This window comes from Eurypyga helias, unplaced genomic scaffold (assembly GCF_000690775.1).
Source record: "Eurypyga helias isolate BGI_N326 unplaced genomic scaffold, ASM69077v1 scaffold161, whole genome shotgun sequence".
Classification (NCBI taxonomy): domain Eukaryota; kingdom Metazoa; phylum Chordata; class Aves; order Eurypygiformes; family Eurypygidae; genus Eurypyga; species Eurypyga helias.
In genome coordinates, this window is record NW_010230013.1 from 1 (window position 1) to 25,744 (window position 25,744).

General features: G+C 39.7%; 1 protein-coding gene across 1 annotated transcript; it reads left to right on the forward strand.

Moving 5' to 3' along the window:
* The first annotated feature begins 243 nt into the window (after positions 1 to 243).
* METTL4 (methyltransferase like 4) lies at positions 244 to 17,829 on the forward strand. The gene is made up of 8 exons (XM_010160583.1): positions 244 to 669; positions 1,421 to 1,483; positions 4,788 to 5,154; positions 6,939 to 7,008; positions 8,894 to 9,068; positions 9,280 to 9,386; positions 9,966 to 10,054; positions 17,684 to 17,829. The coding sequence occupies exons 1-8, from the start codon at positions 244 to 246 to the stop codon at positions 17,827 to 17,829; spliced, it is 1,443 nt and encodes a 480-aa protein (XP_010158885.1).
* The last annotated feature ends 7,915 nt before the right edge of the window (positions 17,830 to 25,744 follow it).

Here is a 25,744-nt window from a genome sequence, read left to right on the forward strand (position 1 = left end):
GACACAGGCATGAAAGGGAAGCCACAGTGGGGAGAACAGCCGAAGTCAGAAGTTTCAGTGGGGGGTCCTGTGCACACATGGAAATGCCTGTCAGAAGATTGGGGCCACTTTATTAAACCGTGACGATTCTGAAAAGTAAACTCTTAAAAAATCCCCGCAGGAGGAGCTTGCTCCAGGAAGTATGTACAATCACCAGCTACGATTTCAGGGAGCTGAATTTCCTTCCTGAAAAGGGGAGCTGTGATGGCTGTGGTACACCGACTGGCAGCGGGGTGGCTTGTGGATCATCTCTCCTTCATCAACCGGTGCGGTTATGAGATCTGTGACTCCTTTGCATGTGCTGGGGCTGTCACTCCCAATACTTCTGACACATCCACTGGTGATTGTCACACTGCTACCTTTGCTGCCACCTCCTCCTCAAGAGATGGTCCTATTCCTGGTCCTGGAGATGGGATAGGAACAGAAGGTAAAGCAGCAAAAACGAGATACATGTTTCGGGAGGAGTTCTTTGACGTTTCCAAGCCCCATATAGCTGCAGCTCCTGAGGAGCAGCTGTCGCAGGGGTGCCCAGAGGTGAGCCTCACAGAAATAGGGGCCAACAGCAGCAGAGAGGAACACCCAGAAGGAACCAAGAGTGACGTGGGAGATGCTGTTGCCAGTGCTAGGAAGGTATGTTCTCCATAATAACAGTAAACTACAGTAAACACTTAGTAAATAATATACCAGTAACCTTGTCATGCACATTTCAGTTTCCTGACGTTATGTAGGAGAGCAGGAACTTTTTCACAATAGATTTCAAGATGCATGGGAAACATAAGCACTTGTGTGGATATTCTTGTGTCCTTTATGTCTGTAATGTGCATCCTGTGACTCAAAAGCTGTGGGTTGCTCAAAATCTTATGACGTTGGTTGTAGTCAGGCATTTGAGTTGAAACTGTTAACAAGGATGGAAGGACAGTATGAATTTGCTTCCAATATGTAGATTGTTCAGTACTACTCCTTATGGACCAAAAAGAAGGAGTCACAGGTCTAAATCACCAGATGTAATTGTGGAGACGTAGTCAATGTTCTCCTGTTGCTGGTAAACTGCACTTGGGAGTTGAACAAATACCTTCTAGTGTGGGCCCAAAGGAGACATGAACGTGAAGTGTGGCATGTACTAGACCTTCAGATCCCAGTGCCATGAGTAGCATAACACAGCTTTAAGCCGATTGTTCCTTGTGAACACCTACAGCAGCCTAGGTATTTCGAGATCATCTTTTCGCTTATTGGACTTGGGATAGAAAAAGAAAGAGATGGAAAGTTTCTTCTATTTTTTAAAAGAGTTAATTTATAATTCAGATATGTTTGATTATTTATTCTTTTCCCTTCCTTATGGACTAATATGGATTGTTCTTTTCATTGTTTGCTTATTCTGCAGAAACGTAAAAGGAAGTGTGTATTCAACCAGGGTGAACTGGATGCTTTAGAATACCATTCAAAGGTAAGTCTGAAGAAAAGTGTATTTTGCAAGTATGTGATCCCTGACTTTGGGCACGTGCAGGGTGCGAGACGTGGTTGCAAACAAGTTCTGTTCTTGTGACTTGCTCCACTAATGAGGGAAGGTCATCTCTCCAGTCTTTAAATGAGTAAGTGCATACAGAGAATGTCTCCTGTGCAGATATATGTGAAACAAACTAGACATGAAACTGCAGTTGAGGCATTTCGAAAAGCTGGAAACTGCCTTCACAGAATGTCTTTTACGGATAACTGAGCATTTGTTGTGGCTTAACCCTGGTCAGCAGCTAAGCACACACAGCCACTTGCTCACCTTACCACTCCCCCACTGCGATAGGGGAGAGAATTGGAGGAAGAGGTAAGAAAACTCATGAGTGGAGATAAGAACAGTTTCATAGTTGAAAATAAATGAAATAAAATAATGACATTAATAATGCTAATAACAATATGTAATGAAACTACTAATATTATTACTATGTAATGAAAAGGAGGACAAGAATAAGAAAAACCACCAATGATAAAACTGCTTATCACCAGCCGACCGATGCTCAGCCAGTCCCCAAGCAGTGAGAGCAAGAGCCAGGGAGAGAGCAAGACAGAGCTCAAGAGCCTTGAGAGCCAGACCCCCCGTCAACTGTCCCCAACTTATATACTGAGCATGACATCCTATGGCATGAAATATCCCTTTGGTCAGTTGGGGTCAGCTGTCCTGGCTGTGTCTTCTCCCAGCCTCTTGCAGAGAAGAAGCCGGGAGAAAAGGAGCAGTATGAAAAACTGAAAAAGTCCTGGGCTTAGTATAAACATTGCTTGGCAACAACTAAGAACATCAGTGTGTTAACAACATTCTTCTCAGCAAAACATAGCCTCATACTAGATACTGTGAAGAGAATTAACTCTAGCCCAACCAAACCCAGCACAGTATTATATGGTGGTGAGTTACGTACTAGTTGAACAAGAGGTGATTGATTCGAAATAAACAGTGTAACCTGTTCTGAAGATCAACTCATCGTTAGTATATCCAGACACTGTGCTGAAGTTATTCAAAGCTTCTCTGACTAAATGTGCTCCAAGATGTCTTGTTCTCCTAATGAGAAATTATTCTGTCTTAACGTTTTACATTGTCATACTAAAGCACCATGAATGACTTGGGATTCAAGTCTCTATTTAGGCTCAGGTTGATGTGCTGGTGAGGTTTGTCACAGGTAGAGTGGTGCACTTCACTCGCAGGAGAGGAGTGAGTTAACAAAGTTCAGTGGTGAATGTGACAGTGGTTTAACAAAATTCGATGACAAAGTACACTTGATTATTTATTGCAGAGAGGACAGGGTCAGACAAAACTGTTAAGGAGACCCTCCCATTGAGTCGTGAGGTTTGGAGAGGACCCCCTTGCGTTCTAAACTCCTCAGAGAGCAGTCTAGGTGCGGCTAGATCCGGATTTGGTCAACAGTTTATGTCTAAAGGATTATATATGCACAATCAATCTTTTTATTAGCTAAGATTTCAAAATTCTGCACACTTATTCCCAATTCATTTACCGAATATCTGATATGCTATGTCTCTCAACCTTAAGGAGTAACCTTGAGAGGTGTCTCTACTGAAGGGGAGATCCCAGTGTGCAGCTGTCTGCCATGCAGGAGAACTCAATGATATTTGGGCTGTCTACTATTTATGGAGTAAGGTGATTGGCTTTTAGTCATATATGCATACCAGCCATACTTTGGTCAGTGCATGCTCAACTAACCCTCAGCTGCTGAGCAAGATTTATAGCCCTTAGCTGTTGTGGTGTTACCTGTGTCACTGCAGTCCACTTTAAGCTGGATGCAGCCACCACTATGGCCACTGGTGGCTATTGATTAAGCAGAAATGATGGATGGGAAGCACACTGCCATGAAGTTACAACTGAATTACACTGATACATGTTAGTAATTCTTGGAAATGTAACCTGTGGAGGATGCTTCACGTACTCCTACCGCTTTCCTAAATAGTGATGTGAGACTAGGACCTACACCTGTTTTCTTTCCTCTGACAAAGGTGTTAGTCATGTTGGGCTTTCTGTTTAATTCTGTTCCTCTTGGACTATATTTAAATGAGTAAATGAGTAAAATCTTCTACTTGGCTAAATTTTTAAGTAAATGTGTCCCATTTGCTATGATACAGTGTAGAGGTCCTGTAATTATTGTTGTGAATAAGCTATGTATGTGCAGAATCGTCTTAAAGGAGAGTACTCTGAAGTTCAAAATCTAAGAGGTTTATGAGTATGAAAACCTTTAAGCTAAAAGAAAGTCATTCAACAGTAGGAATAAGGGAAGAAATGAGAAGTTTGACTTGGAGGCCTGTGTAACTTCAAATGATTTTTGGTGAATATGTGAAAAAGACAGTTTTGAAACATCTGTGATCCCAGTAAACCTCCAATACCATTCACAGATTGGAATGTGTTGGGTTTTACTATATTTGTAGTGTCAAAAGTTGTAGGTCTGCAAGTCGATTCAGATTATTTTGGCACTTATTCATATCTTTAGAATACCTTTACAAAAAAACCCCTAATTTGTGTCTTGCCCATGAAAGCAGGCACTGAATCCATTTATGAATTTCAATCAGAGTCAACACAGGGAACAGTACAAACTATGCTGGATTTTTTCAGTAGCCGTTTGTTAGAACTACTCTTTATTTTGCAAAGGGAGGGTGCTGAAGCAAATGAGAATGTGTATAGATCCAATAATTTTATCTTCCTGGACTCACTGGGAGATTATTTGACACATACAATTTAGAAGAGCTTCAAAACAAATTCTAATAATTTAATTTGATTTACTGACTGTACTTCCACATTACTTTTAAAATACATAAGATTTTGTTTTTCAAAGTAAGTTAAAATGTGGAGAAATACTGATTTTTAGATCCAAGTGTACATCTCAATTAAAAATGTGTATATGGGCACAGTAACCTGAAATTAGACTAGAATTTTAACTTACACTTCAAATTATTGTTTTGAAATTTATGTTGATTTGGAACAGTAATAATCCACCTCTATTGTCTGTGAAATGTTTTATTCAGTAGTCTCTCACTCTTTCTTTCTCCAGGCTTCTAATTGTTGTAACCTTACCGAAAATCATCAGAAGTCTGCATGGCCTTATTATTATGCCCTTGTAGCTTTTGAGTCAGTGAACTCAAGTGTTTGGCAAGGGTCCTTCTCCCACTCTGCACATTGAAAATATTTTAATTTCTGTCTCATTCAAGTAGATTCTTGAAAGATCATTTCTTTTCCCCCTTTTTTTTTTTTTGTCACCATACAGGTCAGGAAGCTCATTTGGGAAGGCACTTTGCATTTAGTCCAAGAAGGACTTAAAAGTGGATTTCTTCACGGCAGTACTGCAGAACTCCATTGCAGGAAGAATGTCATTCCTGGACACATCGGCTGTGCGTTGGCTGAATTATGTGAGATGGCAAAGCAGTTTCCAGCTGTGAATGAAAGTGACCAGCAAGTTGTACATGTGCTGGATGATGAAACCTCCGTTCCAGAGCAGGACCTGCTTTCATGTGTTACAGAAAACAGCTCAAACTGTGCAAAGATAGTTGTGTTAATGGACCAGAAGTACTTGGTGCCACCAAGGAGCAGTTTCCTTTTATCTGATATTTCATGTTTACAGCCCCTGCTGAACTGTAAGTATCTTTAGGCATTAGAATTTACCACTTCTGTCCTGCCTGAGAAGGGCAGTTAATGTCAAGATGACGAAGGACTGAATAAACAGATTTTAATATACAGCATCACACTGTTAGGAAATGTTGCTGCAAACTTTCAGAGTGGTTTTGTGCAAATGTGGTGGTGAGGCACTGGCACAGGTTGCCCAGAGAAGCTGTGGATGCCCCATCCCTGGAAGTGTTCAAGGCCAGGCTGGATGAGGCTTTGAGCAACCTGGTCTAGTGGAAGGTGTCCCTGCCCATGGCAGGGGGGTTGGAACTAGATGATCTTTAAGGTCCCTTCCAACCCAAACCATTCTATGATTCTGTGAAACACATGAAGGTTTTCAAAGGAATCTTGAGTAGTTGGGAGCTCATGCCATGGGGGGAGTTATCGATCTCCAAGAAGCTTCTTGAAAAGTCTCAGCCAAAATATGACAGTTTGTGGGCATGTTCCAAGCCACTGTCAGTACAGAAGTCCTGTAAATGTGTTGAATTGGGACTGGCTTTGCTGCTGGGTCCCTATCCTACATGATGAGGCTTTAACATAGATAAGTCCATGCTGCTGTTGGGTGGTGTTATTGCTGTCCTGGTTTTCAGCTGGATTAGACCACGGGAGAAGGATGAGATTATGCGCTTAAAGCAAGGGTTCCCTTACAGATTCATCCTGTTCAGCGGCAGGGTCTATTTAAATTGACGTAAACTGAATGTGAAACTGACCCCAGTGTCCTCTAGAGAAGATAACAGTTTGAGGGGCTGCTGCACCCGGCTGGAGGTGAACACCACTTTAGCAAGACCATTGAGTAGCAAACATGAGTTGACTTCTCAGCTGCTGCAGTTCACAGCTGAGCGTATTGGCTTAAGCGAAAATCAGTGACGGAGAAATTGTGGGGTTTTAGAATTAACTCTTTGTAAAAGTAAATCAAAAGTTCTCTGGGCCCGTATCCCAAGCCTTAATGGGACATGCAGAAAGCTTTAAGCTGACAACATGTGGTGGTGTTTGCTGTACTTAACCATTCCATAAGCTTTCAATTTGACCTTCATTATTATTATTAGCAGCAGCTAAGCTTCATCAGACAATGTTGTAGGAAAGATGTTGCCTGTGAGCAAGAGGGATTACTGGGTTTATACTGGTCTACCCTCTAATCAGTAACTTTAGATTTGTTAGTTGCATATTAGAAGGGAGGAAAAGTATGTAAGTTAGATGTTCACTGATTTATTTTTATTAATAAGAACATGCAGGAGGTGGAATTTTATTACCCAAGTAATAAATTTTTGTTTGAAGTCCAGAATTTAGCCAGTTAGCTGGGTCTAGCTCTCTGTCTCTCTTCACCTCCAGCAGGACAGGAATGTTGTGTTCAGGGCTGCAGCCTTTCACTCAGCTGAGCACCTTATTACGTAGCTTCTGATGGAAACTCAGGATTTTCATCTTTGAGACTTGCACTCTATCAGCCTTTTTTCCTGAAAGTCCCCAAGATGTTAAAAAATTCTTGGAGAGGTCTGACACAGATCACATAGAAGTCCTTTCCTTAGGTAATCGGCCTAAAAATCTTGGAAGTACATGATTAGGTGAATTGATACAAGCATGCTAGAAGCCTTTTTACTTCTTATTTGGAAAAAACAGAAGAAAGTTGTGGCTTTGCTGCATGGTTGGCTCTTCGAATGTTATGTGTATGTGGGTAGCTAAGCCTTTATCAGTTCTAATCTGTAGATGTATTTTAAAACTATTGATTTTTTTTTTTTTTTTTGGTAATTTCACTTCCCAGACAAGAAAACATATGATGTAATTGTGATTGATCCACCATGGGAGAACAAGTCTGTTAAAAGGAGTAACAGGTAACTTATAGTAAAATCGAGAAAAGTTTGTCAGCTTACAAAGGGTAGTCAACATTTTGATAAACTCAGGCAATCCAAGACCAGTATAACTGTGAGACTGTAGCTTAAACTAGCAAATACTTTGGCATGTGCCTACCTTCAATTCTATGAAATGTCTCAGGGATTTCACTGAAATGGCTTGGGTACTTATACAAAATATTTGCAAGAGTAGATCTTAAATTGCCTAACTGGTGAGAGAATGTTAGTCCTTGAGAGTTTTAAGGAAAACCTGGAATCTGGCTTTCCTGGATGCCTGAAAGCCTGGAGGCACAGATCATGCAGATATTAATTTGAAATTATTAGGGATACTTCAGTGAGCATAAAGCTACATAAACGTGTGTTTCGAGGACTGAGGTCCTATTTAGAAGTTTTATTTTTTTTAATATTTTTTTTTAATTTGAACTGTGGTTTGAGCTTCAGTCTGAGGGGTAGAAGAGAGAAAGTGATAATGCAGCAGTGAAATCCTCAAGTGCAACAGGAACTTTGAATACTGTAGTTTTATGAAATCATTAACTTAAAATTTTATGGGCTTTGTTCTCCACTGAGTAACATGAGGCTTATGCCAGTGGAGCTCTCTTGATTACCATAGAATTTTATCCATGTACAGGAAGGGCAGACAGGAAATATGGTCTTACAACTTTGTAGAATAACATCTACTGTAGCTTTTGAAGCTTGTTATGAAGACATAATTTGAAGATGCAGAGACTAATTAGAAGTTTTACTTTGAAAGCCATGCAGAAACCACTAGAAATACAGAATTAAACTAATTTAGGTTTCTGTCTTAACTAAGTTACTCAGAAGAAAATTGTAGATATTCACAGGCACGAATTAGTCAGCAAGACCCTCTCTCCCTTTCAAAATTAAAGCAAAAGGTGGAAGAGCTGTCGCTGTTGTTAGTTACCTTGTTGATGGCTAGTCTCTGTTAAGCATTTCACATCTGGGTTGTGAATCTTGCTTTCTCTGGGCAGTCTAGTCCAGGAAGTATTTGGATTTTATCCTTGTTTTTATCCATTTCTCACTGTTGTTTTCACTGTTGCATTTTATAGGGTTCCCAGGTACCTAGATGGTGGCAGTTTGTTCCAGTAGGCAGTGTGCCAATGGTTTTCGTGCTGCAGCATGTAGGTTCTATGAATTGCAACTCAATCATTGTGTAGGATAGCATAGTGAGAAAAATGGTAGAACAGGACAGAATCTGGAAAGCGTACTGTATTCAGAAATGTAGCATACAGTTAGCTCAAAAATATGCAGAACTCTTCTGAATAACCTAGAGAACTTTTACCATGAATGGTAATTTAAAAATAATGAATAACTTCTGCAAATAATTGGAGAAGTGATTACTCTTTTATGACCTTTTAAATTACAGTCAAACTAGTGTTGCTCTTGCACTTCTAAATGACTCACTTGTCGTTTTCATTCAGAAGAGAGATTGCGTATTATCAAAAGTGAATAATGTTACGTTGGTTAAAGAGCTGCTTTACAATAAATTGCTTTGTTCTGGCATGAAGATGAGAGTATTGAATTACATATGATAGTTCTTAAATGTGGGCTTTTAGACTTTTTTAGAACCACACCTCATAATGCTGTATGTGGAAGAATAGTAGAAATAACGTAATTACAGGTGCTGCTCAGTAAAACTTAAGTACACACACTAATGATTTTTTTTAATCAGAATCCATCAGATTTGGCCACTGGGTGTCAGTATTGATCCATTTTTGACTTGTGTTGCCAGGCAGTAAGCAAGTTCTTGAGGCCTCTTGGCTGTTTAATTTCCTTATCCATTTGTGTTGCTTTGCAATTTTTATATTTGGCATATGCTAACTTGCTTTCTCACTGTATTGGCCATTAGATACAGCCACTTGTCTTCATGGCAAATCAAGCAGATTCCTGTACCAGCTCTAGCTGCTCCAAATTGTCTTGTAGTCACGTGGGTGACTAATAGACAGAAGCACTTACGTTTCGTTAAGGAAGAACTTTATCCTCATTGGTCTGTGAAATCACTTGCTGAGTGGCACTGGGTAAAAGTAAGTTCTCAATGTTTTGTTTCTTTCTTGGAGACTGAGAAGGCTTGCACTATGACACACTATATTCTTAAAATTTGTCTATTTACTACCATGTGCTTATGTATTTGAAATGTATGGTATCACCAGTATCTTCCTTTTAATCAAAGAAAATGTCTTGAAAAAATAAGGTATGAAAATCTTCCACTGTGTCTTTTTAACTCCTTTGCGGCAGATTACTAGAGCTGGAGAATTTGTATTGCCTTTGGATTCTTTACACAAAAAGCCTTATGAAGTTCTTGTACTGGGGAGAGTTCAAGGAGACGTAAAGGAAACCTTAAGGTATGCCAGGATATTTATAGTAAATGTCTTTTTTGAGGCTGCTAAGATTCTCTTTGTATATATCACTTGTTCGTAATACAATATAATGTCCCAAAAATCTCTTGGTGTCATCTTTTGGCTGATTGTGGGCCTAAATATAGGCTTACTAGCTTTGGGATAAGGGAGTGCTTTAGTGAGATTAAAGGATGGAAACCTTTGTCTCATCCTTATATCTGTTTGGAACTGGCTCAGATAAAAGCCTCGTGGACAGGGTTATTTGGCTGACAGGTTCTCTTGGACCATGTGTCTGTGGCACAGGCTCATGCCATTTTGGGGGTGCTGGTATTTTTTTACACACGAAAACATACAGGACCATGTTGTTTGTTCTCAGTGGCTTTCTATGGCTATTGAAGTCAGTGATTTCATATGCAGTCGTATTGTATATTTTGGCTGAGCAACACTGAACTTCCCTTAGACTTACGTAAAGTTTGACTGTGAATGAACGTTCTGTGTGTTAGCTCCCATCTGAAGTAGGTCCGAGAGCTACATTTGGTGGTATTCATTCTCATTCTTGTTTTCTTGCTTTGATTTATACGACAGGAAACCTGAAGATGTACTTCCAATTCCAGAACATAAGTTAATTGTCAGCATACCCTGCAGTCTGCATTCACATAAACCCCCTCTTACTGGTACGTCTTGTTTTGTTCATGATGTTTCTGTAGGATGGACTTGGATGTCTCACGTGTACCTAGAAGGAGATACATACCTTTATATATGAAGTACCTTAATTTTCCATATGCCAGGCAATTTTGCTCAACAGGACTTGCGGTTCCTCAACGTTTCTAAAAATGTTGTTGTAAGACACCAAAGTCGTGGCCTCTAAGAATGACTGTGAAAAGTAGAACCTCAGGCGTCACTGTGTCAATATTTTGGGTAGATATGTAAAAAAAAAAATAGTAGCATTTTTAGATTTATTTTTTAAATACTGCAGGAACAGTTTACAGATACCGTATGTATGAAGTTATGTCAAATGACCTAAAGTACCTTGCAGGCACACACACAACGGGACTTCTGGGAATATATGAAATAGGATATCTTCTACTTAGCTAATGAAAGCAGAAACCTCCTCATTGTGTCATCCTGAAAGAAATGTTTTTATGTTTGCATGAGTTGCTTATACACCTGCAGTACAGTTACACCTTTAAATCTAAAAACTTAATTATTTTGAAATTGTTGACAGTAGGCAAAAGATCACAGAATCGCACAGAATCAGTAAGGTTGAAAAAGACCTATCAGATCACCTAGTTCAACCATCAACCCAGCACTAGACCATGTCCTCAAGCACCACGTCTACATGTTCCTTGAACACCTCCAGGGATAGTGACTCCACCTCTTCCCTGGGCAGCCTGTTCCAATGCCTGACCACTCTCTCAGTGAAGGAGTTTTTCCTAATATCCAATCTAAACCTCCTGGAGGCCATTCCCACTTGTCCTATAGCCAGTTACCAGGGAGAAGAGATCAGCACCTGCCTCCTTACAATCTCCTTTCAGGTAGCTGTAGAGAGCAACCAGGTGCCCCCTGAGCCTCGTCTTTAGGCTAAATAAGCGTGCCCTGCTTATTTCTGAGGAGCAGTATTTAATTTATTGAAATCAATGCAGTAACTCCATCCAGCCAGTTAGTGTGTGTATGAATTCAACCTTTCAAAGTTTGGTCCAAAGGATTTGAACACTTGTGTGGTATGTTACCTTTTGCACATTGTTCTGGAGCAGTCTTGCTTTGACTAATTTCATCAGTAGAAACTTGTACTACTCTCATCATTATAGCAGCTGAGTGCTTTACAATGCTGTGGTAAGAAATGTATTTCATACCTCTCACAAAAATGGTTTCAGCCTCCCCCAAAGGGAAAACTCGTGGTGAATCTGCAAATATTCTAGGTGTGTGTGGTGTTGTGCCATCACATCAGAAAAGGCAGGTGGAAGAAATGCGTAATGCTGTTGGAGAGGAGAGGCATCACAGGTTGCTTCACTGGCATCCTGAGGAACCAAACAACTTCAGTTAGGAAGCTGATCTGAATATTTGTTATATGTCTAGGAAGGCTCTAAAATTTGTACATTGGGCTTGTAGTTATTGCATTAACATACGTATATATACACCTGTTAAAAAAATGAGTAAAGGCGCTTACTTTGGTAGCTAAAAATAAATTAAAAAAAAAGCAATTCTAGGAACATCTCTTTCCAGTTCTGAAGGCACATTTTTTAAGAATTAGGGCTACAGCAGGAAGTATGTGTGTTGATTTAAGCTAATGAAAGGTAGGGTAGTGGTTTGTGAGTCAGCCTCCTAGGGCCTCTTCAGAAAACCAGTACTTAGCCAGCACACTCAGACACAAACAGGAAACTTGTGAGGTGTCCGAGGGTGCAAAACAGCAGTTTGAATGTATTATAGAGAATTCTAGTGCCAAAATAGTCCTCAGAACAATTCTTGTGTAGGCCAGAATCTAGAAACAATATTGGGGAATCCTTTATAAATGATGACCCTGAATGGGTTTTGAAAGAAATTGTCCGTGCTAATTTATATATTTCTTGAGTCTGTATCTGAATGCTGGGATTTGATACCATTGTGCAGCGTGTATGTTTCTATTTGAAAAATGAATTTGCTGTAGAGCAATGTCAGTGATTTACAAGGGGTTTTTTTAATACAAATCCACGTGTATCCTACAGTTTTGGCAGCTGCGTTGAACGCGGTTATGGAATGAAAAGGTGGACCGTAAGACAAAAGCTAATTGCTGATGTGTAGACTTCGGTGTTGTAAAAGGGTGAGTGGACAGTATTCTCAAGCGGCCAGTAGAGAGCACCTGAGCTACACCCTAGAGTAGTTCGGAAGAAATGTGAACAGAAGCAGAATTTTGGCAGTGAGGGAGAAGGACACTTGATGACTCACACGCATTCTTTATGCTTTGTTTAAGTAGTAACAAAGCCAAAAATATTAGTATTTACTGATGCTGTCTGGCACTTTATTTCTTATTACTACTATAAAGGCTGTATGTTGGTACATATGTAGCCACTTAATGACTGATTATAACAGTTTATCTCTCTGGGGGAGGAGAAAGATGTAAATTAAAGTAAGCCATCAAAAAGAGATGTTTGTGTTCCTACAGTGCATTTAACCATGAAATTGCGACTGTAGGGGTTTTTGGTGATGCATGTGCTGTGTTAAATGCTTAGAGCTTTAATATGTCATTGTAAATGTACTTAAGCTTCTTTATGCAAATGTGTTAAAATGAAATTTTGTTACTCCCGGTTTTGATTCAAATAACAGCAGGTTTTCTTCCTAATTCAATTGAGTGTTGCTCTTAGAAGACATAGAAGGTATTCTGTTAGATGATGTGAAGTAATGTAGAACCTCAAACGCTTTTTGTTTTCTTTTCCTGTTTTATAAATTCTTTTTGTTACAGCCATTTCTCCTCCAGCTTTTTAAGTATGTGCATTTATTGTTAGAAAATAATATTGTCATATTAGGAGTATGCCTAAAAACATTGGAATTAATTCTTGGCTATGTTCTAGCTGCTTTGCATATCTCCAGCAGAAGAGTTCAGTGGGAAGTCTTGGGAGCTCCCTCCTCCTGTAGCACTCCTGGCTTGTTAGGCCATGTTATAAAATTGTTCTTGGAAGTAAAAAGAAGTAAATGCCTTTTGTTTCCTTATATACCTTGTGAGTCCTTACAGTTAGAATAATTGATAGCTGCATCAACATCTAGGTTTGCAGTCTTCCAGTACCTGAAAGGGCCTACAAGGAAGGTGGGAGGGGACTTTTTGCAAGGGCCTGTAGTGACAGGACAAGGGGGAATGGGTTTAAATTGAAAGTGGGAAGGTTTAGATTAGATATCAGGAAGAAATTCTTCACAGAGAGGGTGGTGAGGCACTGGAACAGGTTGCCCAGAGAAGCTGTGGATGCCCCATCCCTGGAAGTGTTCAAGGCCAGGCCGGATGAGGCTTTGAGCAACCTGGTCTAGTGCAAGGTGTCCCTGCCCATGGCCGGGGGGTTGGAACTAGATGGTCTTTACGGTCCCTTCTAACCCAAACCATTCCATGATTCTATGACTTGAAACTCAGGAAAGATACAGAGATGTAAGGCCATCTTTGTGCTGAGTTTCAGATCTTTTTCTGGTCCTACTCTATTCAGGGCTTAGACAAACTGGGTAATAAGGACCTCTATGTTGCAAATGCTTTTAAAGGGTTACTGTGAAGTGAGTTCAGTCATGTGCTTTGTGCTTTGCATGGTTCACAAATCAGGCAGTGAAAAGCCCACAGTCCCTTTCACTTTGTATGCAATTTGCCATGCAGAACTTGCTGTTTAGGTAATGGAATTTCAAAAGATAAGGGGGAACTGTTGCTTGCTTCAAAAATGATTCCTCCTTTTCCTTATTTAAACACTTTTAGCAGCATGCATCTTCAGTACATGATCGGGATTAAGAGTAGTCAGGTATGGCAGGTGTCCTGCCTGAACACAGGATTATGCTTCAAAGGGAAGTGGGTTTGCTGGAAGACCAGTGTTTTTTCTACCAGCCAGCTTTGTGCTAGCTAGCTTCGTGTGTCCTAGGGCATTCTATGCCCAATTATAGGTTCCTGAGTTGCTGTCATAGTGTTTATGATACTTGCAAGTGATAAAGAATAATCTATTTATTGTCTATTTTTTGTTGTCAGTGGTATCTGTAAGTGGGTAAAACTAACTGTCTGTGTGTTATTTTTGCCTTTTTTTGTTTGTCTGTTTTCTTTTTTAATCTATTCCTATGATAGAAAAACTTAATATTTAATCTTTCTGCTGATGTAGAACCTCTAACCTGTTTTCAGAGGAAAAAAACTCCAGGGTTTGCTTAAGGGGCTGCGAGTCAGATCCATGTGTGTTAAGATAGCATTCTAGTGATATAAAAGCCTAACAAAGAAGCTGTAATTTGTAACTTGAACACTGACTTTTCCCATTTTAAGAAAACCAGTGTGATAAGATTTTATGCCAACAAAATACAGCCATGTTATTGCCCTCTTGGTAAGGTAATTTCCATTGCAGTGCAAGTTACTGCCTGGTGTGATTATGTAAATACCTACAACCTAGCAATGGAAAATCATACTATCATGTGATCTTGAATTATATGTAATCTGTCTCTGTTCTTAAAAAAAAACCAAACCTCTCACTTTAAAAAAAGACCTTCTCTCTGGCAACAGGAGATTGCGAGATTTGTGGGACTTTCTTTTTAAATTCTATAATGAAATTGATCAGAAGATTGGTACAAGCTTCCTGCTTCTGCTGAACTGACTCAGCCAAAACCAGCACGTTTGGCTACCTACCTCTCTTTGGTTTTCTGGCAAGCCAATCTTTAGGGTTGGTTTAATCTCCTAAGTGTGCTTTTAAAAATTGTTCTCTTAGGCATGGAAGTTTTTGGTGTTTAGTAAAACTGCTTTAGATTACTGGACTTAGTGCTGTGATGATATTTTTATTCTATGCATTTTAAGAGCAAATGTCAACATTACTAATATGCTCTTAATGAAATTTTGTCACCTAAATAATTGCTTCCTCTACTTAGAAGCCTATATAAAGCATAACACTGTTCTGTTTTGGTTTTATATGGAGGGAAGGGGAAATCATATAAAGCCTGACTCTGCAGTAAGCTCTGTGTGATCTTATGCCCATTGAGGTCAAAAAGATATCCTACAGATGTCAGGATCTGCTCACAGAGAGCTTATTGAAAGCTTTGGAACTTTGTTTCCACAATCTCTCCCAGCTCTTCTGTGGAAAAAGTGCAACCTCCTGCAACGTGGACTTTCTTAGGCAATCAAGAGAATAGATTTTTGGAAGACCTTTGTTAAAGTTATAGAACAATAGGATTTTTTGGATTGGAAGGGACCTTTAAAGATCATCTAATCCAACCCACCTTCAATGAGCTGGGACATCTTCAACTAGATCAGGTTGCTTAGAGTCCTGTCCAACCTGACCTGGAATGTTTCCAGGGATGGAGCACCTACCACTCCTCTGGGCAACCTGTTGCAGAGCCTTACCACCCTCATCATAAAAAATTTCTTTCTTATAGCTAGTGTGAAGCTACTCTCTTTTAGCTTAAAACCATCATGTCTTGTCCTGTTGCAGCAGGCCCTGCTAAAATGTCTGTCCCCATCTTTCTTATTAGCCCCCTTTAAGTATTGAAAAGCTGAAAAGCAGTAAGGTCTCTCCGGAGCCTTCTCTTCTCCAGGCTGAACAAGCCCAACTCTCTCAGCCTGTCCCCATAGCAGAGGTGCTCCAGCCCTCTGATCATATTGGCAATAAATTGTGTACAAGGAATCCATAACGAAGTAGAGCATGGTAAAAGAATAAATTTTATCACTTTTTTTTTAATATAGTGGGTTTGCAAAATGGTATAAAAGCAGCTACTCATAGATTTAATCCTAGGTTTAATTAGATGAACTCCCGTGATGCCAAACAACAATGTTCAGTATGGCAAGTTTTCTGTCAGAATGTACATTTTCCTCTAAACCTCCCAGACTCTTCTCTGCAAATGTTAGATTTGTTTACACATTTTAGCTTGCCTCGAAAAGAAGCAGGTTTTTCGAGTAAGATTTCCTGCTGGTAGCAGTATTTTTTAGATTACAAGCTGCCTTGGTGATAACCCATCTGAGACATTCATTTGACATTTGTTAAAGATTGAGGGAAGGAGAATAGATTTATATGCCATGCCAAAACATAACAAAATTTGGAAATGCCCATTACAAAACGTTTGTGAAAAGGTTTTGAATGGATTGAAGCTTTGGAAGAGGTGATTGTGAAGGTAGGAAATGCATCTGGGGTTGGTTAACACTCACTAGAAAGTGAAGAGGATCCTCATCTTTAAGGATGTGTTTAAGAGACGGGTGGATGAGGTGCTGAAAGATATGGTTTAGTGGTGGACAGATACGGTTGGACTGGATGATCTCTAAGGTCTTTTCCAACCTAGTGATTCTATGATTCTATGATCTTCCTGCAACAGGAGCATTCCGTGACAAGATCAGCCGGGGTCTCACACAGGGAGTTTGTGACTGGCAAACTTGATGCAAAAAGTCAGCACTTGGGTTGCACCTAAATGATGAAAAAGCATTCCCTCCCATACTTTGACCTATGCTGTTTGGATGCGTGTTTGCTCACTGCAGTGATCATGTCTGAAGAGACTCAGTCAAGCAACGTAGTGTTGGATTTATGAGCTGTATTTTTAAGCTGCAGAAATGCAGAAACCACTGAGAGGTCTGATTAAAAAATGTACGATGTCCTTTGGAAAAGGAAACTGTTTCATAGTTTTTCTTCTTTTGTCCTCAGTGACGAAAATAAAAACTTAACATGTTATTTTTAGTATAGATACGTTTTTTTCAGTCTTTCTGCCTGCTTTGTATTGGATACTCCTTAAACCTTTGCTTTTCACATGCATATTTTTATATGTAATATCTCTGTAGCTATTTCCTGAAACCTAGTTAAGAATTTGTTTGACTCAGCCACAAACTAAATAGCTCTGTATGACAAGTAACACATTTAACAATAAGCTGTTTCCAGTAATACTTTTCAGGCAAAATACAAGATCTTTTTCTGTCAGTCTAGAAATAACCAATCATAGTCGGTGACACAATTGATGTTAATGACAGGCATCTAATTGCTTGGATTTAAGCAGTAAAAATGCCCAACTGTAGAAGAAATTTGAGATTTATGTTACTGAATTAGAGAACAAAGTTATATAAATATTTCTTCAGTTGCCAAGCTGGTACTGGGGAAAGAAGTACCTGCATTTTTATAGCCCTTCTAGTGCTATGCTTATTTAACTGGTGTTTCTTATTTTACCTTTTAACAGTTGAAAAAAAAAGAAAAAAGCTTTTATCCCCTTTATGATGTGGAGAAGAGAGTGTGATCTTAATATTTATTTATTTTTGGGAACGCTGCCCCTGTGTTACAGGAGCTAAGTGAGTGTTTAGGAGGTGTTTGGTTGATATTAGTGAAAAATTCAGAACTCGTCTATGTAGAGGTTGAAATAAATCCTCATTCCCTTTCTCTAAATGAAAACCAATAAATCAAGGCTATTGAAGGCCTCGACAGTATTGTTCAGAATCTCAAGGGCACTTATTTAAAATTACTTTCTCACTATAAATAGTCCAGCTGCTTGATGAAACCCATGAAATTAATTTGCTGTCTCTCCCTTTTTTTTAATGAAACATTCAGTTTTTCATCCACTAGCAGCGCAGGGAAGATTTTGTTTGCTTACTATTGTTATGTATACCTTTGTCACTGTTGTTATCTTCTTTTTCTTCTCTTACACAGCAGTTCTGACAGAGTTTATCAAACCAGATGTGGAATGCTTGGAGTTGTTTGCTCGTAGCCTACAGCCTGGCTGGACCAGCTGGGGGAACGAGGTTTTGAAGTTTCAGCACATGGATTATTTCACTCCCCTGCAGAATGAAAACTGAGTTGGGTCTTGTAGCTTAATTCTGGAATTCCACACCTTCCCAGCAGGCTCTGCAACTTGCCTTTATTGCTGATGGTGCACTGAGAAGGCAACAGAAATAAACCCGTTGCACGTTAGTTAGAATTCTTGAGGTGAGAGGATATCAGTTTAATGGTACCTCCCTCTGTACTAGCTGGTCCTTTATTTTGATGATCTTGAGATGTTGAAGTACTGATGACAGAGTGTAAGTCCGTCCCTACTTTTTTTTTTTTTTCCAAACCTCAGGTAAAGGGAGATGTTCTAAAGTACTTTCACTGCACCTATCAAATCTGAGGAAATGCTAGTGTTGCACTTGTATTATTCTTAAAGAATGATTACGTATTATTTTTAGAGTGCCAATGGAAGTGTACAGTTCTGAATTTTGCGTATGTTTCCTTAAAGAAGATTGTTTTCTGCAAACCGGTAGATTTTGAACTAAAATAATTATGAAGACAGTGTCCTCTTACATGTTTGTATCTGTCTACCTCAGAGGACATAAAAGGAGCAGGGCTTGTGTTAATTGGAAAATGAATTGTTGACTGACCACATTCAACGTAAAATTACACTTTTAAAACGGTCAGATTCCATCTTTCTGTATGCGGTGTTGGTTCTTTGAATACATTGTAAATGATCAGTCTCAACATCTGTTGAGTTCTGACAGTTCTGCCTATGATGGAGTTAGATTTAACTGAAATTTTAACAAATTATAAGTATTTTAAAAATTCTATTTCCTTATGTTCTTGGAACATTAAAAAGCCATGCCAGTGAGCTGTATTTTTCAGCTAGCATAAAAATATATATTTTTAGTTATTCCTTTGAGAGTAGTACATTTTGTATGTCTTTTGCTGGCCTTAGATTTGCTTTGAAAAATAAAAAAAGGGGACTTGATGAAGCCTCTGCCACTTACTCACTTGCAGCCGTCGAGGCAGAGCTGCTGGACAAGCTGTTTTTCCTGATGGTGATCTCCTGAGGTCTGAGGGTTTATAATGGGGAACCAAATGCATTGCGCACCTTCGTTACGTTAATTTCCCTTTTGGTAGTCTGATGGGCTGGGAAGGTTTTATAATTAAACTTTAAGTGTTAGTGGACTTTTTAAAAATGATGTTGGGATAAAAATAAAACCTTGTCAATCCCTGATTTGCAGAACCAGTTCCTGTGTTACTGTTCAATTTCATGTTTTGCCTATTGGAGCAGTGGTGTGAACAAAACAAGATAAATGTTTATTTTCTTTTTTTCTTTCCCGACTAACAGTTAAATGTATACTCAAAATAAGTAAGTAATGTAACAGTGGAAGTAGTTACAAGGCCAAACACTTCTTGCTGCATGATTTTATTTAACCTACGTTTTAAGGTGCCAGTACTCAAGCAACCTTACCTACAACTGTCATGGGTAAGAAAGTTCTTTACTTGCTTTCAGTTTTACAAGACATTCCATACCTGGAGCTTCTACATTCCAGGCAGAATTCCCCTGCCCTCCCAAGATGATCTCATCAGTACTAAATCAGTGTGTGAGGCTCAGATATGGAGTAAGTCATAACTGCTGCACATACCATGTTTTCCCTTTGTACTCTATAAAAACAGCACAAGAAAGGATGATGCTGTCTGTTCCACATCTGCTGCTCTGTATGGCTCTAGATCATCTTTTAATTGCAAATAAAGGAAAGGGATGAACAATCCTAGAGTCCAGGAAAATACCTTTCTCTGCCTTTGAGCTAAGCAGCAGATCCCTTCTAGGGTAACGACCTTCTAGCTGTTTAAGAATTGATGGCCTGTATAATCTGCCTTTTCTGTGGAGTCCCTTTGCAAGTTGTAGCCTTGTAGCCCATCCTCTGTCTTATGGGCTGCTGTGCTCAGAAGCTGGGCAGTTAATTCCAGCAGCTGGGAATCCACCCTCCTGAGCACGGTTTGTGTGTACAATGCATGTGCAGGCAAGCTGTAAGCTTCTCAGACTGGACGTCAACAGTTGAAGACTGGAGTTTAAATAATACCTGATTCTCTCATAAGCAGATAAAAATCATGCACCAGACAGCTCTTTGCTACGTTTCCAGAGGTCTGGCTATGAAGAAACCTTGTGAATGTGACAGAAGTGGTCTTCTGCATCGACAGCCAACCTGAATGTTGGGTTTTCCCAGGAGGAGGTTCAACGTATCTCAGTTCCTTTCTAACTCTGAAATCTCATGGTGGTATTAGCAGTTGATTAGCAGTTTCAGGGTCATCTTTAAAGCATAATTATTGGCCTGTTATGCTTAATTCAGAATTTAAATAGCCCTTTACACTTTTCTAGCTGTCCAGATTCCCAGCTGTCCCCAGCCAACCATCTGATCTTTCAGTACGGGTCAGATGATTCCTCTGAGGCAGAATCTGAAGCATACTGAAAAATCACTGATGAGTGAAGCCAGCTAATATAAAAGGACAATTTAATATCTAATTACCTTTTATAAAAGATGATATTATCTATATCAATTGCTCTATATTACTTCTGTGGTGGAAAGATGCCCTCTGTTGTGCCAAGCCTTGTGTAAAAAAAGAAACTTGCTCTTGAGAGTTTACAAACTAGGTAAGAAATTAAGAAGGGAGAAGATAAGGATGGAGAAATACAGGATAGTAATGAGATGTTGAGGTGAATGTGTAAGCAGCAGCCTCGGTATTATGCACATCTTCAGTGTTCCTATAAAATGATAGGTTCCTCCCCCCTATTTTTAAAGAGAATTTCTGCTTTTTTATTTTGGTATGTTAAAATTATTCCAAGGAAAACTAGGTGAAGAGTGTATTTTACTAACAACATTGACAAAAGAAAAGTTTGGGGTTTTTTTAATTCTAAATTGTTTGTGTAGCAGTTTGGTGAAGTGAGAACGGTGATCGCTCAAGAATTTTCAGAAAGTACTTTATTTGGTACATCTGCTGGTATTTTAGCAGGACAATGATAAAAAAAATCCTATAGGTGTTCTCTGCTACTTAAGGCCTTTTAAAATTATGTCTTCTTGCAAAAAGAACCCCTCAGCTCATAAAGCAATGAGAAGTAATTTTAAGCTGCTCCTATATGTAGAGTACAAGTGTCATAATCAAACTTACTTTTATGAAGCTTCAGGTTTGAGTATGATTTTGAAATGTCAAATTAACATATGACCTTTACTTGTATTTTTAAACTTTTATAAAAGTAGAAAGAATTATACTAGTAAGATATGTTTTTTGGAATAGCGATTGCTAGAACTCCTGTGGAAATGGGAAAGTTTCCTGTGGAAGATGAAACATTGTTTAAAAAGTGAAGTAAGTGAGCAGTCTCTTTACAGGATTCAGCTCTGGTAGGTGTCAGCAGAAGTAAAGAGTTGGCTTTGAAAATCAATTTCTAAACTATATAGATAATCACAAAGTAACAGGAGGAAAACACTACCTGTGCCTTGGGAATTGTGTTCATTAACCTCAGCGTCCCATTTAAGACCTACCTACTGCTTATTTTGGGTTGAACACAAAAGTAAGGGAATGGAAGATGGCTGGAGAATAGCCAAGGAATGAGGTTTTTTCAAGGTGCTGAATGAAGTCTTGTGGTGTCCCAGCTGGCAGGTATTTTCCTAATGGTCTGACAGTCTAGGGGAGCTTGCTCGACCGAGCGACTTTTGCCACCGTAACGTGTTTGGGCTGTAGTGACTACGAGTGTCCTTGTCTGGCAGCCCATTGCTATGGGGAGGACATGGCCATAGAAAGGAGTTGATGCTTCACAAAGCCAGTATCTAAACTGCAAGACCTGAAAAACATTTCTCCAATCCAGCTGTATGCCCTGGTTACACCCTGACTCCATAGGAAGGACTCCCAGGATCAGGAGGAGCCCCACAGTACTTTGGTCAGGGCTGGTATGGGTAGAAAAGGTGCACGCTGTGACCTAATGTGAATCAAGGGCTCTGCTGTTACAGGAAATGCTACCTTATACTTCCTTCCATAGAATGACGAAGTATTTTCCATTAGTGCTGGTAACTGAATGCTGATGTTATTCCAGGAATAGTGGGAAATTAGAAAAAACAACAGGAAGAGCAACTACTGGGTGTAGATAAACTGCTGCCCATACAACAGAGGCCTGGCGAAGCCACCAACCATAACGAGTCTTGCTTATGGACTAAATCTGTTGCATTGGCAAAGCTTAAGCCTGCAGTTGTAAACCAGTTAAAAATCATCCTGCTGGGAGGGGTGAGTGAGGAGTTTGGTTGTCAGAAGCAACTTGAATGGAGCAGTCTAGTTAGACACCTTTGGGAGAGGATGCTCCTGCAAGTTCTTCCTAAACTGGGCCTTACAGGTTGTTCCAGGGAGAGAAGGGAGCCTCATGCAGAACTGTACAATGGAAATCTTGCCCAAAAAAGCTGTTTCTGTGGCTCGATCACAAGTGCTTTTTGCTGCGGGAGAAAGCCATTTTGGGTACTCCACCCTAAGTGGTGATCACGTGAGAAGGAAACAGGTACAGCCCTGTTTGTGGCCTGGTGGTCAGGTGTGGGAGGGCATGGCAGCAGATGCTACGTCTATGGCCTGGTTTGAGAGAAGGGCATCTGTAAGGCTGTGATCGGGCAGCACTGGGAGGGTGACTGCTCTGACCATATCTTGTAGAGAGAATTGGGCGTGTGTATTTGCATGTACATGCTAAGCTGGTCTGTTGGAGCAGCATGAATCAGGGGGATGCTGTCCTTTGAATAACAACCAGAGTTGTACGTTGCTAGAAATACAATACCTTCGCATTTTTACGTGTCAATGCCCTGATCATGCTAATTTATAGGGGAAATAGTACTTTTCATTTGGTTAGAGACGCCCCAATAACACACGTAGTGTAAAAGCTTGACCTGGGGACAGGAATGAAAGATGAATTTTCACTTTGTAGTTTTTTGAAGCCCTGACACTGATGAGTGAACAGCAGAGCAGCTGCCAAGGTGGGTTCCCATGACCTTGGCCACATCTCGACTGTGCAGGAAGCACACAGAGAGTTAGGCAAGATGAGTGGTTTCACTGGTCCTATGCAGCTTTGGTTCACCTTGGCATCACTAAAATGCCATCAAAACATCTCTAACTAGACTGGGTCACCTTGCTGGGCCTAGCTATGAGGATTTTCATTGCTGGCATCAAAGGGGAGAGGCTACCACCTCATCAGGGTCGTTCTTTGGGTGGATGAAACACTTTCTAAAACGTGTTCGTTTTCACTCACAAACATTTTTTATTAAACTTCTTCAACTCCAGTGGTGTGCTGCCAAGCCTGGGCTTTCAGGTTTGGATCTGAGCCTGCCACGTGGGCTGTCCGGCAATTAAAGACTCATGGGCCTTGCTTGTGGGGCTGAGACCCAAATTGCTCCGGGTTTCCAGACTTCCTCTCTTGGAAGCACTCTGGCTGCCAAACTGCAGGCACTCCTCCGCAGTGGTCGTCCCTTCCAACTTTTTAGCTTTTTAGCTTCCTATCAGTCCTATGAGAAGGAGGGCTGGAATGCACTGGGTCTTAGCACGTGAATCCCAGTGTTATTTTATTAAGAAATGTGGCTTTTTCAATCTTCTGTCTATGTTAAGAAAGTTTGAAATTTCTATTATTCGTTTCAGAACATTTACATATTTTAGTTAATACTTTGCCATTTACTTAAGAAAAAATAAATCTGACTTTCCATAAGCTCTGGTTATTGCTGTTTGTTCTTCTTCCTTTCTCCTTTTCCATCTGTTTCTCAACTGATTTGCTTCAATCAAACATCCATTTCCATGTCAGTAACTTTATTCTGTTACATCAGAGTCTCATTGGCGTTATTGGAATTGCCTTGGATTTATGTAACTGTTCAGAAGGCTTGGCCATAAAATGGTGCGGCTTAGGAAAGCCCAATTTGTCACCTTTTTGCACAAACAACTGTACATAACAGAGTAGCATGGGGTTGGAAACAAGTAACTGGAGGTGAGGGAAGAAAGAGGGGCTGATTAGTAGGCGCAAGAAAGAGCATAATTGAATGTGCAACCGTGGCCATCCTGAGGTGCCTGATGTACCACATGGCCAAACTCTTGGAGTTGAGGATTTGAAACTCTGACAATAGCAAAATTGGCTGCTGTCACAAGGACATAAAAATGTGCAAGCCACATGACAGAAAGTGGCCATTTCTCTGTTAATCCTTGTGTTGCCTAATTTGTAGGAATGAGGATAGAAAAGAACAGGCAGCAAATAAGATAAACAGTACAATAGTACCTTAGCAGGATTGTTTGCCACAACTGGAATTTTATTTATCAGTTTCCTGGTGCTAAATGTTTGATAACAAAAGAACAAAGTGAGGCCTCATTTGGTGACCCTAACAGAAAGGATAACCTTGCTTCTGAATGTAGGTGACTTTTATTCAGACCAGCTAGGGAGACCATATTCTTGGTTAGTGTACTACTAATAAAATTCTATGAAGGCAAATACTTGAGTAAGATTTTTTTCTCTGGACATTTAATATGCCGTGTCATGCCTTCTTTTTTTCCCTGTCAGTAAGTAAATTGTCTCAAAAGAAAATACCAGTATTGCTTATCGCTAGTTGGAATATTGGGCACCCTTATTCACTTTTCCTTCTCTTTCGTGAAAACAAAACAACACTTTCTGCTGAGTAAGAGGGAGCTCAAACAGTGTCTTTTTTCTGTAAGATTGCCCCTATCTGCCTCAGTTTTAACTTAGTGGACCTGACAGTGCTGTAAGTACACAGAACTGGTGGAATATTCCTCACCTTGGCATGTCTTAGACCTGCTCTTTTTTCCATTTTCTTTCCATCCCTAAACAGCATTTAACAGTTAATGTGTAAGAAAATGACTGTAAAGCGGAAATAATAGACAGAGTGGAAACTGATGCTCAAAATGCAATGGAATAATGAAAAGAGAATTGTGCATTTTCATATTCTAGCCCACGGCTAGTGCCACTGCAATGCCCATGGCTCTCTAAGCCACCGTTGTGGACTAGCTTATAAAGACGGTTGACTCTTTACAAACTGCGAAGGTTCATCTCTCAGCCTCTTTGGAAGTGGTAGCATTTTTCAACATAGGAGAGTGAGTGTGGCTCCCCTGGCCAGCATCGTTAGCACAGTGGACATTGCATGCTGCTGGTTACTGGTCAACAGCAGAAAGTACAAAAATCTGAATTTAATTTCTGACCTTTTTTGCCCTATCGTATTGTCCTTTTTTGAAAAATATTTTGCTTAAAGAGGTAAACAACTGCTTTTTTCATGCAAATTGCAAGGTGAGGGTCAAAAAGAGAAAAAATGCCATAGTTTTCTAGTCCACCTAAAGGAGGCAGAAATTATTATATGTAAGTTAGAAATGGAAAGAATTGCTAATAATGTAATAGGCTAAAAATATCAGCAAGGCGGGTCATGATTTTACAGGATCATGAACTGAAGTTTGTAGCTAAATTTTAGAGTTTTACTTAATAGTATTGTCTTGTAACAGTTATATGCCATTAATTCAGGAGACAGCTTATTGAAAATATTTTTATGACACTGTTACTGCCCTCAAACTGTTCAATGTGTGGTTTTAACTGTGTGACCTTTGTGTATTTCATTACTGTGTGCACTCCAAAAGTTAGGCTGAGTTCAAAAAGTATGTGTCCTTTTCTGGGGTTCATGGTTCATCTATTGGTTCATATAACTTCAAAGAGACAGTTCTGATATAAAAATTACATTTTCCCACATCAAAGTGACCCAGTCAAAACTTCCATCTAAAGTTTTATGAGGCCTACAGCCTAACTCATTAAAAAAAGCCCAAGAGGGTTTAGATTACAAAGAGCTATTTCTGACCAACTAACGGGCAGGCAAAGTTACAAGGGTTTCTAAATTTCTAATAAGGTCAAGGAAGTGCAGAACATAAGAGGAACCTAAATATTATTACAATTTTCATTGCATGCTGCAACTCACATGCATATATGTTATTTTTTTG

Bases quoted from the DNA above. Each gene is read 5' to 3' on its own strand.
- METTL4 (XM_010160583.1), top strand. From the start codon at position 244: ATGGCTGTGGTACACCGACTGGCAGCGGGGTGGCTTGTGGATCATCTC. The intron at 9,069-9,279 runs GTAAGTTCTCAA...CCTTTGCGGCAG, and splicing joins CTGAGTGGCACTGGGTAAAA to ATTACTAGAGCTGGAGAATT. The intron at 10,055-17,683 runs GTACGTCTTGTT...TCTCTTACACAG, and splicing joins ACATAAACCCCCTCTTACTG to CAGTTCTGACAGAGTTTATC.